Below are 18684 nucleotides of genomic sequence, written 5' to 3' on the forward strand. Positions count from 1 at the left end.
ATCCTGTGCAAGCCTCTTCATCTCCCAGTACTTACTGCAACGTACATCCTTCTGAATCCGCTTAGTGTATTCATCTCTTGGTTTCCCTCTACGATTTTTACAGTCCACGCTGCCCTCCAATGCTAAATTTGTGATCCCTTGATGCCTCAGTACGTGTCCTACACACCGGCCCCTTCTTCTTGTCAAGTTGTGCCACAAACTCCTCTTCTCCCCAATTCTGTTCAACACTTCCTCGTTAGTGATGTGATCTACCCACCAAATCCTCAGCATTCTTCTGTAGCACCACATTTCGAAAGCTTCTATTCTCTTCTTGTCCAAACTGTTTATCGTCCAAGTTTCACTATCATATATGACTATACTCCATACAAATACTTTCAGAAATGACTTCTTGACACTTAAATCTATACTCGATGTTAACAAACTTCTCTTCTTCAGAAACACTTTCCTTGCCATTGCAAGACTACATTTTATATCCTCTCTACTTCGACCATCATGAGCTATTTTGCTCCCCAAATAGCAAAACTCCTTTACTACTTTAAGTGTCTCATTTCCTAATCTAATTCCCTGAGCATCACCCCAGTTAATTCGACTACATTCCATTATCCTCGTTTTGCTTTTGTTGATGTTCATTTATATCCTCCTTTCAAGACACTATCCATTCAGTTGAACTGCTCTCCCAAGTCCTTTGCTGTCTCTGACAGAATTACAATGTCATCGGCGAATCTCAAAGTTTTTATTTCTTCTCCATGGATTTTAATACCTACTCCGAATTTTTCTTTTGTTTCCGTTACTGCTTGCTCAATATACAGATTGAATAACGTCGGGGAGAGGCTACAGCCCTGTCTCATTCCCTTCCCAACCACTGCTTCTCTTTCATGTCCCTCGACTCTTATTACTGCCATCTGGTTTCTGTACAAAATGTAAATAGCTTTCGCTCCCTGTACTTTACCCCTGCCATCTTCAGAATTTGAAAGAGAGTATTCCAGTCAACATTGTCAAAAGCTTTCTCTAAGTCTACAAATGCTAGAAACGTAGGTTTGCCTTTCCTTAATCTTTCTTCTAAGATAAGTCGTAAGGTCATTATTGCCTCACGTGTTCCAGTATTTCTACGGAATCCAAACTGATCTTCCCCGAGGTCGGCTTCAACTAGTTTTTCCATTTGTCTGTAAAGAATTCGTGTTATTATTTTGCAGCTGTGGCTTATTAAACTGATTGTTCGGTAATTTTCGCATCTGTCAACGCCTGCTTTCATTGGGATTGGAATTATTATATTCTTCTTGAAGTCTGAGGGTATTTCACCTGTTTCATACATCTTGCTCACCAGATGGTAGAGTTTTGTCAGGACTGGCTCTCCCAAGGCCGTCAGTAGTTCCAATGGAATGTTGTCTACTCCCGGGGCCTTGTTTCGACTCAGGTCTTTCAGTGCTCTGTCAAATTCTTCACGCAATATCATATTTCCCATTTCATCTTCATCTACATCCTCTTCCATTTCCATAATATTGTCCTCAAGTACATCGCCCTTGTATAGACCCTCTATATACTCCTTCCACCTTTCTGCTTTTCCTTCTTTGCTTAGAACTGGGTTTCCATCTGAGCTCTTGATGTTCATACAAGTGGTTCTCTTATCTCCAAAGGTCTCTTTAATTTTCCTGTCGGCAGTATCTATCTTACCCCTAGTGAGATAAGCCTCTAAATCCTTACATTTTTCCTCTAGTCATACATGCTTAGCCATTTTGCACTTCGTGTCGATCTCATTTTTGAGACATTTGTATTTCTTTTAGCTTGCTTCATTTACTCAATTCTTATATTTTCTCCTATCATCATTTAATTTCAATATTTCTTCTGTTACCCAAGGATTTCTATTAGCCCTCGTCCTTTAACCTATATAATCTTTACCCATATATTATCCTTCCAAAACTCTGCTTGGTTTCTTTTACTGCTTGTTCAAAGAATATTACGTGTGGTTACGCTACAGCCATGTCTCCTCCTCGCTGTAAATAAATAGAAATAGCATTACAGTTAATAATTCAAGGTGGATTTCAATAGCACGCATCATCTCTTGCTGAAACGTTACCTGCGTTCACAGGCTCAGTACGCTTACGCCACGGTGGAGCAGGGCGACCTGCGAGGCAGCGTGGAGCAGACGGTGCTGGGGACGACGTACCACAGGTACCTGGCCATCCCGTTCGCCGAGCCGCCGCTAGGGGAGCTCAGGTTCGTGGTGAGTATACTGACGTCTTCGCTACTCTAGCCGTCTCCAGGTGAGCCCCATCCGGAGGCATCGCAATGGGTCTATGGGACTAGTTTCACTGCCTGGTTGTTCAGACCATCACATGGAGTGCCCCTCACATATCTATAAACATCTTCATCTACTCGCTCAAATCGTCAAGCATTCAGCCAATATTTACACGATTGCTAATATCCGATATGGATATTTCCGTAGTTTTCCGCTAAAAGAAGCCACGTGATACTAAGCTAAAATAATGTATGGCAACGGTTTCAGAACTGAGCGTTATAGCCACAAAGATGTTGAAGAAAAGGGTTGTTATCACTTTACTGGGTACTGTAGGGGGCGGCAGGTGTGTTAGCTTTCATGGATGTACGTGGAGAGAAATGTATGAAAACTCAGTTTCCTAAATATTGACACGACAATACAAGACGGTTTGTAATATGTTCTGACTGAGCGCACGCTAGCTGGTTAACCTTGCCTTCTAGTATTCTTTATTGTTGCGGATTTTTTTTGCGGTGGCTGGGGCACTGTAGCATCCGCAGAAAAATGATTACAGTTGACATTGACCGACTTAACATCTGAAAAATGAGTCACAGCAGTGGGAAAGTGAAAACGTGATGAGTACTCAAGCAATTATACTTCGAGTGGATGTTGTTTGATGTGCGTGGTGTAATGGGTGTAAGTGCATATATTTTTATATGTGGTACCTTGATATCAACATACATCAGTGTATTGATTCTTTTTCTCTCCGACGAACAATCTTGCCACAATCGCTCCACAAACTTTACGACCTGACGTGTTCTGCATAGCCGTAACTGGGCCGCGAAGTGAACGACACCTGGCACTGTAGACTAACTGTTTCGCATCCACGTGTCCACACTTCAACACCTGGCCTGCTGCCCGTGGAAAAGTAGGTGTAAGTAGCTTGTTCTTGCCACTTGTTCTTTGAGGTAATACCATAATTGTTCAAATGGCTCTGAGCACTATGGGACTTGACTTCTGACGTCATCACTCCCCTCGAACGTAGAACTACTTAAGCCTAACTAAGCTAAGGACATTAAACACGTCCATGCCCGAGGCAGGATTCGAACCTGCGACCGTAGGGGTCGCGCGATTTCAGATTGAAGCGCCTAGAACCGCTCGGCCACACCGGCCGGCTAGGTAATACCCAACCTAAAAACATAATACTAGTAATAGCTATAACTATTAGTCAGAAAATGACTTAAACATTGTTGTAATGTTGTTGAGTACACCGTCCTCAGCCACCAATACAAAAATTTGTACTTCTACACGTTACACCCTGCAGAAAGGTTAATCAAATGACGTGAATTGCAGACTATTTCTCTTTGACCTGAAGTATCGATACCGGCACACGAAATAATTTGTAGCCGACATTACCAGTTTCTGAACCAACATGAACAAACTGTGGTTTCTGTGGAATAAATGGACTTTAGTTTCCGAATCGCATCAGTGTAAGTAGTAAAGACATTCATGGGCATGTTCTGTCGTTTGAAGATTAATAAAGTACAGCAGTGGACGAAGTCTTTTACTCTCAGCTATAATTAATAATTTTGTTTGGGAATTGCTTAAAAGCACGTAGCGGGAGGTAGGCATAAGGTATCACTTGTTGCCAGGTGTGTTCTGTTTGAAACTTTCCGTTCGAAAGATCAGATTGTCTTCATATCGAAGGAACTCCAGTATTTCAAGGAACGGAGGACCAACATACAAGACAAATCCAACATCATTGACTAATATCATTTATCGATCAGGAGTTGCTTTACGAATAACACCATAAAAACTTCAAAAGGTTATATAGGAAGATGATTTCAGATAAACTTTCATATCTATTAATACTTTAACTTATAATCGCACCGCAATGTTATAAGGTGTTCTAAGTTGCTGTCAGTACTGGTACACCAAATCGGAAGAGCTAAGGATGAGAAGAAAAACGCCGATAAGCGAGTTCCTAAATCCACACGGAATGTTTGACACCTTTAGCAGCCGTCGAGTGTTCTAACTGGAACCGCTAAAGCGAAGTTTGCGTTCTGGTGCTTTGTGGTAATATTCAGTGCAGCACTGAGAAAATCTTCTGCGTCTATTCAGTGATTCAACACGCTCCCTTCAGACACATATTTTCTCAAAATCGTTGAGAAAGTGAAGTACGGCTAGTGCTCGAATTCATACCTCAATGTTGATTCATTCCTTAGCATACATACGCTATGTGATCAAAAGTATCCAGAGGCCTGGATGAAAATGACCTACAAGTTCGTGGCGCCCTCCATCGGTAATGCTGGAATTGAATATGGTGTTGGGCCTCCCTTAGACTTGATGACAGCTTCCACTCTCGCAGACATAGGTTCAATCACGCGCTGGAAGTTTCCTTGGGGAATGGCAGCCCATTCTTCACCGAGTGCTGCACTGAGGAGAGGTACCGATGTCGATTAGTGTGGCCTCGCATGAAGTCGGCGTTCCAAAACATCTCAAAGATGTACTATAGTATTCAGGTCAGGACTCTGTGCAGGCCAGTGCATTACAGGGGTTTTATTGTCATGCAACCACTCCATCGCTGGCCGTGCATTATGAAGAGGTGCTCGATCGTGTTGAAAGATGCAATCGCCATCCCGAATTGCTCTTCAACAGTGGGAAGCGAGAACGTGCTTAAAACATCAGTGTAGGCCTGTGATAGTGTCACGCAGAACAACAAGGGGTGAAAGCCTCATCCATGAAAAACACAACCACACCATGACACAACCATCTCCGAATTTTACTATTGCTACTAGACACGCTGGCAGATGACGTTCACCGGGCATTGCGCATACCCGCAACCAGCCATCGGATCGCTGCATTGTGTACCGTGATTCGTCACTCCACACAACGTGTTTCCACTGTTCAATCGTGCAATATTTACGCTCCTTACACCATGAGAGGCGTCGTTTGGCTTTTACCGGCGTGATGAGGCTTATGAAAGCCGCTCGACCATGAAATCCAAGTCTTCTCACCTCCCGCCTAACTGTCGTAGTACTTGGAGTGGATCCTGATGCAGTTTGGAACTCCTGTGTGATGGTCTGGATAGATGTCTGCCTATTTCACATTACAAACTTCAACTGTCGGCTGTCTCTGTCAGCCAACAGACGATGTTGACCTGTACTCTTTCGTGCTGTACGTGTCCCTTCACGTTTCCAATTCACTATCACATCTGAAACAGTGGACCTTGGGATGTTTGGGAGCGTGGAAATCTCTAGTACAGACGTATAACACAAGTGACACCCAATCACCTGACCTCGTTCGAAGTCCGTGAGTTCCGTGGAGCGCCCTACTGTTCTCTCTCACGATGTCTAATGACTACTGAGGTTGCTGATATTTAGTACCTGGCAGTAGATGGCAGCAAAAAGCATCTAATATAAAAATCGTATGTTTTGCTGGTGTGAGGATACTTTTGATCACATACTGTATACACAATAATCACTGTGTTTGGTTTGTGAGAACGCATTATCAAGGGAACTTACGAAATCCTCCAGATTAAGTGCTCACCTTGAAAGCAGTTTTTATATTTCCAAGTTTCAATTAAGACCGCATTTATCGTTAGAAATAGGCATTTTTTCCAAGAAAAGAGTTTTCACCACCCGATCTAAATTATTATCGCATCTACAAGTCACAGTTGTTTACGGACTCAGGCTAATGAAATTTCTTTTTGTCAGTCTCACAAAGACATTGTGTTAAAAATGCCAAAAATTTACGAAAACATGCACAGTCTTTCGTTAAAAAAATAATGTTGTGTGTGTGTGTGTGTGTGTGTGTGTGTGTGTGTGTGTGTGTGTGTGTGTGTGTGTGTGTGTGAGAGGGGGGGGGGGTTGGTGGTTTAATGGGCAAGTTGCTAGGGACGAGTCCTGGGGAGCAACAGACTCACAGCTGGTTGTAAAGGATGGAGGACCACTGCTGCGGACCACCCAAAAGTATGAGTAAATCGTTGAATGACTTACAGTTCGAAATAGTATGCAGCTTGTATCTGGGATGGTAACGTGCAATACATAAAAGAAAAAAAAACTCTTATTAATTTGGTAACAGCAGAGGGTGTGGTGTGCAGGAACTGCAGGAGAAGAGCAACACCTGACGAGAGTAATTGCCTCAAATGAATGTAGGTTGCAACAAAAAAAAATGGCTCTGAGCACTATGGGACTCAACTGCTGTGGTCATTAGTCCCCTAGAACTTAGAACTACTTAAACCTAACTAACCTAAGGACATCACACACATCCATGCCCGAGGCAGGATTCGAACCTGCGACCGTAGCAGTCTCGCGGTTCCGGACTGAGCGCCTAGAACCGCGAGACCACCGCGGCCGGCAGGTTGCAACAGCTATGGAGAGTTGAAGAGGCTAGCGTAGGATAGACTGCTATGGAGAGCTGCATCAAACGACACTGATGGCCACAACGACAACAATCTTAACCATGCTCAGAATAGCGCGTGATGTTCAACTCATTCTATTTACAGTTCAAGAGAAGTGTTATGGATATCGTCTGACATTCATTAAGTTCCCTATTTTATTGTAGTGCAGTATATCAAGAGTCTTTTCAAAACCTATAAGCCCAAAATGAATTTGCAAGTATTTAATCCTAAATAACGAGTCCAGTCGTATCTAATAAATTCAGTCGGTGACCACACTGGTCACCTTGAGCAGAGATGGAAATAATAGCCAGCACAGGAAATAACAAGAGAAGAAACGTCTATGACTTGATGTAGAGTAAGACTGTACGTGCCATGTCAATGCAATAAAAGTCTCCGACGCATCCTCAAAGCAAACAACCACAGCCTATCGATGTCTGTCTTAGAAATATCGCACTGCAGGTATAGTGGATTACTCCGTAGTGGGTCGCATCCTGATGAAAGAAAGCACATTGATAGCTTCGAGCGCTATGGTCTCGATTATCGATGTGTAGCAGTCCACCGGTTCTGCATCACCAAAATCTAATTCAGGTTGGGCCTCCCTCCACCTCTCAGTTGGCGCTACCTGTGTTCACCTCCAATTCCACAGCGCCGCCTCGCGACGTGAAAACTGTGCCGTTCTCATCCATGACGGACACTGCCAGTAATCCGTCATGGCACACTAATTCAACATTTACCGTGCGAACTGAAACAAAGCATTGCCTGTTACAGAGATCCCGGCCCCCTGTCGCCTGGGAGGGCGTACGGGACGCCCTGGAGGAGGCGCCGCTGTGCCTGCAGCCGGACAAGGGCTCCGAGGACTGCCTCTACCTCAACGTCTTCGTGCCGGAGGAGGCGGCGGCGGCGGCCAACGCCTCCGGGGAGCTGCTGCCCGTGCTCGCCTGGATACCAGGCGGCGCGTACGAACACGGAGGAGCTTCGCTGGCCTCCTTTGGGCCAGACTTCTTCCTCGACCGCGGCATCATCGTCGTCACCATGAACTACAGACTCGCAGCTCTGGGTTGGTAAACACGTGCTCTCATGGTGTTCACCCCTTCCTCGCGTTTCTCTGCTGTCCACGAAAATTGGAACAGCGTGAAGCACAGCAAGTAACAAAATACCTATATAGTAGTGTAGGATGAATAAATGATTAACTTTGAAAGTGATTTGGGAGGCATGCAGGGTGAGTAGTCACACTAGACGGATACCGTGCCTCCAACTTGGAAGGGTGTCGAGTTGAAGTGAACTTGCATTACAGATTCGATAATCTTCACCACGCTGTTTCGATTCATTCTCAGAACATCAAACTTAGGGTGTGGCGAGTGATGGAGAGCCAGTCTCTACGCAAAACGCAACCACATGCTTTCGATGGGTAACATCTGCAGAAGCTGTTCGTGAGAGCAACAGTCGAACAGCCTCTGTGTAGAGTTACACTCCTGGAAATGGAAAAAAGAACACATTGACACCGGTGTGTCAGACCCACCATACTTGGTCCGTACACTGCGAGAGGGCTGCACAAGCAATGATCACACGCACGGCACAGCGGACACACCAGGAACCGCGGTGTTGGCCGTCGAATGGCGCTAGCTGCGCAGCATTTGTGCACCGCCGCCGTCAGTGTCAGCCAGTTTGCCGTGGCATACGGAGCTCCATCGCAGTCTTTAACACTGGTAGCATGCCGCGACAGCGTGGACGTGAACCGTATGTGCAGTTGACGGACTTTGAGCGAGGTCGTATAGTGGGCATGCGGGAGGCCGGGTGGAAGTACCGCCGAATTGCTCAACACGTGGGGCGTGAGGTCTCCACAGTACATCGATGTTGTCGCCAGTGGTCGGCGGAAGGTGCACGTGCCCGTCGACCTGGGACCGGACCGCAGCGACGCACGGATGCACGCCAAGACCGTAGGATCCTACGCAGTGCCGTAGGGAACCGCACTGCCACTTCCCAGCAAATTAGGGACACTGTTGCTCCTGGGGTATCGGCGAGGACCATTCGCAACCGTCTCCATGAAGCTGGGCTACGGTCCCGCACACCGTTAGGCCGTCTTCCGCTCACGCCCCAACATCGTGCAGCCCGCCTCCAGTGGTGTCGCGACAGGCGTGAATGGAGGGACGAATGGAGACGTGTCGTCTTCAGCGATGAGAGTCGCTTCTGCCTTGGTGCCAATGATGGTCGTATGCGTGTTTGGTGCCGTGCAGGTGAGCGCCACAATCAGGACTGCATACGACCGAGGCACACAGGGCCAACACCCGGCATCATGGTGTGGGGAGCGATCTCCTACACAGGCTGTACACCTCTGGTGATCGTCGAGGGGACACTGAATAGTGCACGGTACATCCAAACCGTCATCGAACTCATCGTTCTACCATTCCTCGACCGGCAAGGGAACTTGCTGTTCCAACAGGACAATGCACGTCCGCATGTATTCCGTGCCACCCAACGTGCTCTAGAAGGTGTAAGTGAACTACCCTGGCCAGTAAGATCTCCGGATCTGTCCCCCATTGAGCATGTTTGGGACTGGATGAAGCGTCGTCTCACGCGGTCTGCACGTCCAGCACGAACGCTGGTCCAACTGAGGCGCCAGGTGGAAATGGCATGGCAAGCCGTTCCACAGGACTACATCCAGCATCTCTACGATCGTCTCCATGGGAGAATAGCAGCCTGCATTGCTGCGAAAGGTGGATATACACTGTAATAGTGCCGACATTGTGATGCTGTGTTGCCTGTGTGTATGTGCCTGTGGTTCTGTCAGTGTGATCATGTGATGTATCTGACCCCAGGAATGTGTCAATAAAGTTTCCCCTTCCTGGGACAATGAATTCACGGTGTTCTTATTTCAATTTCCAGGAGTGTATATCACAGCCAAGCGGTATTGCATTATTATGCTGAAATATAGCGTCACAGTGATATGCAACATAAGGGCACATCTACCGGTCTCTCTACACTGTAAACACCTGTCAAACGAGCCAGAGATGCTCATATTATGTACCCAACTGCATTGATGACGATTAATGCAAATTTTGCAACGTTCGTTCTCTTTGGAACCTCCAACATTGGATACCTCCATCGTGATGTTGTGTGCTAATTCTGGAGTCATCTGAAAAAGAGTACGTGTTGTTGGCACTCCTGCGTCCAGTTACGTCGCGTCTCCCTCTCTCTGCTGCCATATCAGAATAAGCCGCAGCCGTGATGGCCGCACTGAATGTCTGCGATTCTCCAGATCTCGTTAGACCCATTTAGTCGATGTCAGAGCGCCGCAAATATGAGAATCTAGCTTCAGTGGCGAAAGGCATGACGAAAAGTGTTATTGTTAAAATTCCGGTTTCGCACATTTTAAGATAAATCCAACAAAACACTATTTCTTTTTCGATACTTGTCTCGAAATGACAGATACAATCCGAGATGATTGTGCGTATAAGGGGCTCACAAAAAGTAACTTTATTTCACACACAATTATTTCCCTCGGTGCTTGGTGGAGCAACATTATGGATTCGCTGTATTGCATATGTACTACAGCACGAATTTATTACGGTTTTCGGTTTACAAGGCCTTCATCACAAGTTACAATGTTTCCAAACAACATTAGAAAAGAAGCTAATAATCTCATCTCAGGCACAACCGTACAGTAAGAGTCATCTTTGACAGTTTGGTGTGGCTCGAAGACCTTTTAAGTAATAGAACCCAGTACATTGTCCTCGATGGTGAGTGTTCAAAGGAGGTGAGGGTGTCATCTGGAGTGCCACAGGGAAGTGTGGTAGGTCCCTGTTGTTTTCTATCTACATAAAAGATCTTTTGGATAGGGTGGATACCCAATGTGCGGCTGTTTGCTGATGACGATGTGGTGTACGGGAAGGTGTCGTCGTTGAGTGACTGTAGGAGGATACAAGATGACTCTGACAGGATTTGCGATTGGTGTAAAGAATGGCAGCTAACTCTAAATATAGATAAATGTAAATTAATGCAGATGAATAGGAAAAAGAATCCCGTAATGTTTGAATACTCCATTAGTAGTGTAGCGATTGACACAGTCACGGAGATTAAATTTGGGCATAACGTTGCAGAGCGATATGAAGTGGGAAAAGCATGTAATGGCAGTTGTGGGGAAGGTTGGTAGTCGTCTTCAGTTCATTGGTAGAATTTTGGGAAGATGTGGTTCATCTCTAAAGGAGACCGCTTATAAAACACTAATACGACCTATTCTTGAGTACTGCTTGAGCGTTTGGAATCCGTATCAGGTCGGATTGGAGGGGGGAACAGAAGAAATTCAGAGGTGGGCTGCTACATCTGATACTGGTAGGTTTGATCATCACGCCAGTGTTACGGAAATGCTTCAGGAACTCGGGTGGGAGTCTCTGGAGGAAAAGAGGCGTTCTTTTCGTGAATCGCTACTGAGGAAATTTAGGGAACCAGCATTTGAGGCTGACTGCAGTACAATTTTACTGCCGCCAACTTATATTTCGCGGAAAGACCACACAGATAAGATAATAGAGATTAGGGCTCTTACAGAGGCATAGCCAGCCATTTTTCCCTCGTTCTGTTTGGGAATGGAACAGGGAGAGAAGATGCTAGTTGTGGCACGAGGTACTCTCCGCCACGCACCTTATGGTGGATTGCGGTGTGTGCATGTAGATGTAGTAATATAATTTATCAAAGTAAAAAGTAGCACAGTAAATCCACATAAGGGGATCAAACAGTTAAAATGATATTAAATCAGATAACAAACGGATTCATTTGTAAAATATTCATTTGTTCAGTCACGACCGGTTTCAGGTTTCTATAACCTAATCTTCATATGAAACAAAACCGAAGAGGCACGTGGCCGCTGCACATTGGACGCCTATCATCCTCTTTGTTCACCGAAAGGTGATCTTAAAACTGCCAGAAACAGTTTGAGAATGAACAAATCAATCCTTTATAACTGGAGCGGTTTTTGATATGATTCAACGATGCTCAGTTTCAAATATCTCGTCAACCAAATATTACAATCACTACACTCGAAAACTGTGCCTATAACAGATATCATTAATAAATAAACAAAATAAAATAAGATTAATAGCTCACAGGACTACTTTAAGAGATATTAAATGTGGAAAGTCATAGAGAAACCAATTACAAGAAAGAATCAATAACAGTAAGATCCGAATATATGTAATACTTCGGCTACCACAATAAAATAAAAAGAAATGATCACATACAGGAAAATTGAGGAATATGAAGCAGCAGACTGTGTGGAAAGTTCTAGAAAATAGACAGGATTACGTGAAATTTTGAAAATTCTTAACCGGAAGATAGTGACAATATTGCAGTATAATACAATAAGTCCTCCACGACCAAGATTGCAGGTAAAAATCTACGTGTTGGTGTAGAGCTAGCACACTTTCTGCTTCCAGGTTTCCTGAGCCTGGAGGATGAGCTGATCCCTGGTAACGCAGGCCTCAAGGACCAGCAGATGGCGCTGCAGTGGGTGCAGCGCAACATCGCTTCCTTCGGCGGCGACCCCGCCAAGGTCTCCATTGGCGGAGAGAGTGCGGGAGGCTGTTCCAGTTCGCACCACTTCATCACGCCCAAGTCCGCTGGTAGGTCCATGTGTACTCGTACAACAGCCAACAGCCAACAGCTAAATGTTTGTCCACTCTCACAGTGTAGCACTCAAATTGCTTATACATCTATACTCATTTACTTCGGTTTGAAGCTCCTCTTGTTCTTTTTCCTTGCCTGGCGATTTAAAATTAGGTTGTTTCGAAAATCAGCCTGATGTAAACACAATTTATTTTTTTGTGTTTAGCTATACATGTTTCGACACCTACGTGTCATCTTCTGTATGTCAAATTTTTATTTCTGTAAAGTACAATACGAAATTTATAATAATTTAAATATTGTAGGCCTAAAAATTACAATATGTGCAATTTGCTTTGTTTTGTTTAGACGCTAACCTTAAAATTACATCGCCAAATGAACTGTATTGGTGTACCCAGGTATATATATATATATATATATATATATATATATATATATATATATATATATATATATATATATACTCTCTCTCTTATTCCACACATACACACACACACACGCACACATACAAACAAATTACATACATTCAGCTCTCTCCCATCAGCCGGACCACACCAGTTCTAACATAACATTCAAAATCACTGCCTAAACAAACACAAGGCCAACGATCAACAAGTGAGCAGTGGCAATAACATAACACTTTTCACTGAGAATGGAATCAGAAATGTCTGCCCATGTCACGTTTCGCCACATTCTGTGCAAGTGCATGTGAAGTGAACCAGTGAGAAAAAATTGTGTGAAGAACTGTGTGGAGACAGTACACTGAATACCCGTTGATCAAGACACGAAACAGACATGCAACGGGACGAAAAAATGTAACTACTGAAACGCACACAACCTCTATCCATGAAACAATTCTTGATAAAAAACGCATTAATTTTCTTCATGCCTAGTTTGCAGATGACACTCTGTCAAAAGAAAGACGTAAAGAACACACAAAACTGTTGTACAGTAATGCAGTTCAATTAGCGATGTAATTTTAAGGTGAGCGTCTAAAGAAAACAAAGCAATTTTCTCATAATGTAATTCTTAAGTCTGCAACAGTTACATTATTATAAATGTCATATTGTACTTCACAAAAATTTAAAAAAAACTGACCCACGGAAGATGACAAAGAGGTGCCAAAACATGTGTGGGTGAATACAAATGTAAAGAAATGGTGTTTGCATAACGCTGATTTTCAAAAGAACCCAATTTTATAAATCACTATATGATTATTTGTCAGGTCCCTTCCGACTGCACTCTACGACCTTGAAGAAGTGTGGACATGTAGCTTATTCACATATGAGTCTCGTACAGGAAAATTCTTCTATGGCCTAAGGCTATCAAAGCGCGTCACATGCCTGTGTTGTAAGTCACATAACATTATAGGTATGGCATGAAGTGTTGACAAGTGTCCTAACGTATTGAGGAACATGCCACGCCCCTCTTATGTGCCCAACATTTACTCAAACACTTGGGAACCCATTGAATACTGCGTGATGGACGTTGTTGTTAGTCTTTCCTTCGTGTTCTCATTGAGAGCAGAACGAGCTGAGGACAAGGGCTACCTTTACTCCTCCGTTGGCGCTGTATGTCTCACCTTGCAATGATATTGCTGTGATAAACGCAGTGGATAATTTATACTGGATTACTATCTTGAAATATGGGACTTGATGGATAAGGCCGTGGCCTAAGCGTAGCGTCTTTGGCTAGTAATGAAAATAGCATAGGTTCCGTGGTGGGTCCCATCCACTAATTTCAAATAAAAATCAACAGAAATGGCAGGCGAAGAATACCGTTGGAAGGAGTCACACTCGTTGTGGCAATGGTCACTTGGCAGTAGGAATAATAGAGATCATTAGGGATGGAGCACAAGCTCGTGTTAAGGAAGGATGAGGAAGTAAATCCGTCACGCCCTTTCAAAGGAGTCTTACCGGAATTTGCGTTAAGTGACTTAGGAAAATCAGAGAAAACCAAAACCTGCATGATTGGAAAGGGGATTTAAACACCGTCCTCCAGAATACAACTTCAGTGTGCTAACCATAAGAGAGATGGAAGACTTATTGAGTTCTGCAATAAATTTGAGCTACTAATAGTGAATATATTGTTCGCATATCGTAAGAGGAGGAGGTACATTGGAAAAGACGTAGACAAGAAGGCAAGATTTCAGGTATATTCCAAAATGGTGACACAAATATTCGTAAATCAAGTATTGAATAGTAAGGCGTACCCAGAAGCAAAGGTAGACATAGATCAAAGTTTAATAATAATAAAGTTTAGATTGAAGCTTAAGGGAATGGTCTAAATTCACAATTTAATAATGATGAAGAGCAGATAGACGTTGAAGAGAATCGTCTCGGAGATTCTATGCGGAAAGAAACAGGTTACTTAAAGAGTTAGGAAAGATGAGGTACGTTTGAAGTTTTCGAAAACTGTAGATACTTCGACAGTGAATATCACAGTAGATCGTTCACTTGGAAAAGAATAGATTTCTGTACAAACGGCTTTCACAGAAGTTGGAAAAACAAACACAGGTACAACGAAGGTAACTGCAAATAAACCATAGGTAACACGAGAAATACTTCAATTCATTGGCTAAAGAAGAAGGTATAAAAATGTTCAGAGAAAGTCAGGAATACAACAATACATACTGATGAGCCGAAAATTATGACCATCTGCTTAATATATTGTTTGCCCGCCTTTAGAACAAAATACATAAATTATTCGGCGTGTCACGGATCCGAAAGCTTGTTGGTAGGTTTGTGGAGGTATGTGGCATTCGATGTCTACGCACAAGTCAAGTAATTCGCGGCAATAAGGGGCCGCTGACTTCCGTACGTGGTGATGGCTCAAGACAGCGACCGATGGGTTCTATAGGATTTACATCACATGAATTTCGTCGCCAGGACGTCAACGTAAGTTCACTATAACCCTCCTCAAGCCACTGTAGCAGGGTGTAGCAGTGTTCTTCTCCTAGACAGAAACAAAGATGACATCTCCGTCGGGGAGGACACTTAGCATGAAGGAATGCAGGTGGTTTGCAGTTGTCAGCGTGTCTTCGATTACTACCACAGGTCCCATGCAAGTGAAGGAGAATGTTTCCCACAGCATAATACCGCTAACACCAGCCTGCGCCCGTGGAGCGCTGCTTATTTCGAGTCGCCGTTCACCTCGACGACGGCGCTTGTGGAGACGACCGTCGACGTAATGTAGCAAAAATGTGATTCACCCAGAGAGCCGACATTATTTCATTGATTGACGGTCGAATCTCGATGGTCCCATGCTCTCTGCAATCGTAATTGATGATGCTGTGGAGTTAGACTGCTGCAGAGCTCAATGTTCAACAACGTACGATGAACGGTGTGCTCTAAACACTTGTGCGTGGACCATTATTGTGCTCTTCCGGACAGAGATGCCAGAGGTCACCATGTACCCCAGTTTAAAGAGTAGACAAGTATCCTAATCCCAGATTCTGTGAAGAGGCGTCGACGTCCAACAACTTAGCTCTTAGCGGTAGTTTCATTGTCACTCCACTTCTTTCTATAGATGCTCAAGGCAAGCACGTGAACATTGGGCTAGCTTCGCTGTTTTCGAGAAACCCGTTCACACTATCTGCGTACTAATAATCTGCCCTTTGTCCAAGTCGCTTATCTCAATGGTTTTCTCCATCTGCAGCCTATTCTTCGCTAGCGTGATGCCCCGTCCGTGTCTGCTCAGCGTACATACTTTTGTTATCGCGCCACGTGTCCGCAACGCTACCACCAAACATCGCGATGGACAATGGTCGTTATAAGTGTAAATCACTTCATAATGAAACAAGCAATAAGTGCTGGGCAGCCAGTGATAGAGGAAAAATATGTTGTTGTGGTCTTCAGTACTGAGACTGGTTTGATGCAGCTCTCCATGCTATTCTATCCCGTGCAAGCTTCTTCATCTCCCACTACGTACTGCAGTCTACATCCTTCTGAATCTGCTTAGTGTATTCATCTCTTGGTCCCCCTCTAAGATTTTTACCCTCCACGCAGCCCTCAAATACTAAATTGGTGATCCCTTGATGCCTCAGAACATGTCCTACCAACCGATCCCTTCTTCTAGTCAAGTTGTGCCACAAACTCCTCTTCTCTCCAATCCTATTCAATACCTCCTCATTAGTTATGGGATCTCCCCATCTAATCTTCAGCATTCTTCTGTAGCACCACATTTCGAAAACTCCTATTCTCTTCTTGTCCAAACTATTTATCGTCCATGTTTCACTTCCATACATGGCTACACTCCATAAAAATACTTTCAGAAACGACTTCCTGACACTTAAATCTATACTTGATGTTAATAAATTTCTCTTCTTCAGAAACGCCTTCCTTGCCATTGCCAGTCTACATTTTATATCCTCTCTACTTCAACCATCATCAGTTATTTTGCTCCCCAAATAGCAAAACTCCTTTACTACTTTAAGTGTCTCATTTCCTAATCTAATTCCCTCAGCATCACCCGACTTTATTCGACTACATTCCATTATCCTCGTTTTGCTTTTGTTGATGTTCATCTTATATCTTCCCTTCAAGACACTATCCATTTCGTTCAACTGCTCTCCCAAGTCCTTTACTGTCTCTGATAGAATTACAATGTCATCGGCGAACCTTAAAGTTCTCCATGGATTTTAATACCTTCACCGAATTTTTCTTTTGTTTCCTTTACTGCTTGCTCAATATACAGATTGAACAACATCGGGGATAGGCTAAAACCCTGTCTTACTCCCTTCCCAACCACTGCTTCCCTTACATGCCCCTCGACTCTTATTACTGCCATCTGGTTTCTGTACAAATTGTAAGTAGCCTTTCGCTCCCTGTATTTTACCCCTGCCAGAGTCAGAATTTGAAAGAGAGTATTCCAGTGAACATTGTCAGAAGCTTTCTCTAAATCTACAAATGCTAAGAACGTAGGTATGCTTTTTCTTAATCTAGCTTCTAAGATAAGTCATAGGGTCAGTATTGCCTCACGATATCCCATATTTCTACGGAATCCAAACTGATCTTCTCCGAGATCGGCTTCTACCAGTTTTTCCATTCGTCTGTAAATATTTGCAGTTAGTATTTTGCAGCCGCGACTTATTAAACTGATAGTTCAGTAATTTTCACATCTGTCAATGCCTGCTTTCTTTGGCACTGAAATTATTATATTCTTCTTGAAGTCTCAGGGTATTTCGCTTGTCTCATACATTTTGCTGACCACATGGTAGAATTTTGTCTGAACTGGCTCTCCCAAGGCTGCCAGAAGTTCTAATCGAATGTTGTCTACTTCTGGGACATTGTTTGACTTAGGTCTTTCAGTGCTCTGTGTAGCTCTTCACACAGTATCATATCATCTTCCTCTTCATCCTCTTCCCTTTCTATAACATTGCCCTCAAGTACATCGCCCTAGTATAGACCCTCTATATACTCCTTCCACCTTTCTGCTTTCCCTTCTTTGCTTATAACTGGGTTTCCATCTGAGCTCTTGACATTCATACAAGTGGTTCTCTTTTCTCCAAAGATCTCTTTTATTTTCCTGTAGGCAGTATCTACCTTACCCCTAGTGAGATAAGCCTCTACATCCTTACATTTGTCCTCTAGCCATGCCTGCTTAGCCATTTTGCACTTCCAGTCGATTTCATTTTTGAGACGTTTGTATTTCTTTTTGCCTGCTTCATTTACTGAATTTTTATATTTTCTCCTTTCATCAATTAAATTAAATATTTCTTCCGTTACCCATGGATTTCAGCTAGCCCTCGTCTTTATGCCTACTTGATCCTGTGCTGCCTTCACTACTTCATCTCTCAAAGCTACCCACTCTTCTTCTACTTTCCCACATTCCTGTCAATTGCTCCCTTATGCTCTCCCTGAAACTCTTTACAATCTCTTTTTAGTCAGTTTATCCAGGTCCCATCTCCTTAAATTCCAACCTTTCTGCAGTTTCTTAAGTTTTAATCTACAGTTCATAACCAACAGATGGTGGTCAGAGTCCACATCTGCCACTGGAAATGTCTTACAATTTAAAACCTGATTCCTAAATCTCTCTCTTACCATTATATAATCTATCTGGAACCTGTCAGTATCTCCAGGCTTCTTCCATGTATACAACCTCCTTTTATGATTCTTGAACCAAGCGATAGCTATGATTAAGTCGTGCTCTGTGCACAATCCTACCAGGCGGCTTCCTCTTTCATTTCTTAGCTCCAATCAATATTCATCTACTACGTTTCCTTTTCTCCCTTTTCCTACTACCGAATTCCAGTCACCCATGACTATTAAATTTTGGTCTCCCTTCACTATCTGAATAATTTCTTTTATTTCATCATTCATTTCTTCAATTTCTTCGTCATCTGCAGAGCTAGTTGGCACATAAACTTGTACTACTGTAGTAGGCGTGGGCTTCGTGTCTATCTTGGCCACAATAAGGCGTTCACTATGCTGTTTGTAGTAGCTTATCCGCACTCCTA

General features: G+C 43.6%; 1 protein-coding gene across 1 annotated transcript in view; it reads left to right on the top strand.

The window, feature by feature from the left end:
• LOC126281548 (venom carboxylesterase-6-like) overlaps positions 1 to 18684 on the top strand; it is an 87761-nt gene that overhangs the window by 19574 nt on the left and 49503 nt on the right. Inside the window, exons 2-4 of the mRNA XM_049980609.1 lie at positions 2087 to 2221; positions 7383 to 7671; positions 12041 to 12226. Of these exons, the coding sequence (XP_049836566.1) occupies positions 2087 to 2221; positions 7383 to 7671; positions 12041 to 12226 (610 nt within the window). The remainder of the gene's footprint in view (positions 1 to 2086; positions 2222 to 7382; positions 7672 to 12040; positions 12227 to 18684) is intronic.

The sequence above is a fragment of the Schistocerca gregaria genome, chromosome 7 (assembly GCF_023897955.1).
Source record: "Schistocerca gregaria isolate iqSchGreg1 chromosome 7, iqSchGreg1.2, whole genome shotgun sequence".
In the NCBI taxonomy this organism is placed as follows: Eukaryota; Metazoa; Arthropoda; class Insecta; order Orthoptera; family Acrididae; genus Schistocerca; species Schistocerca gregaria.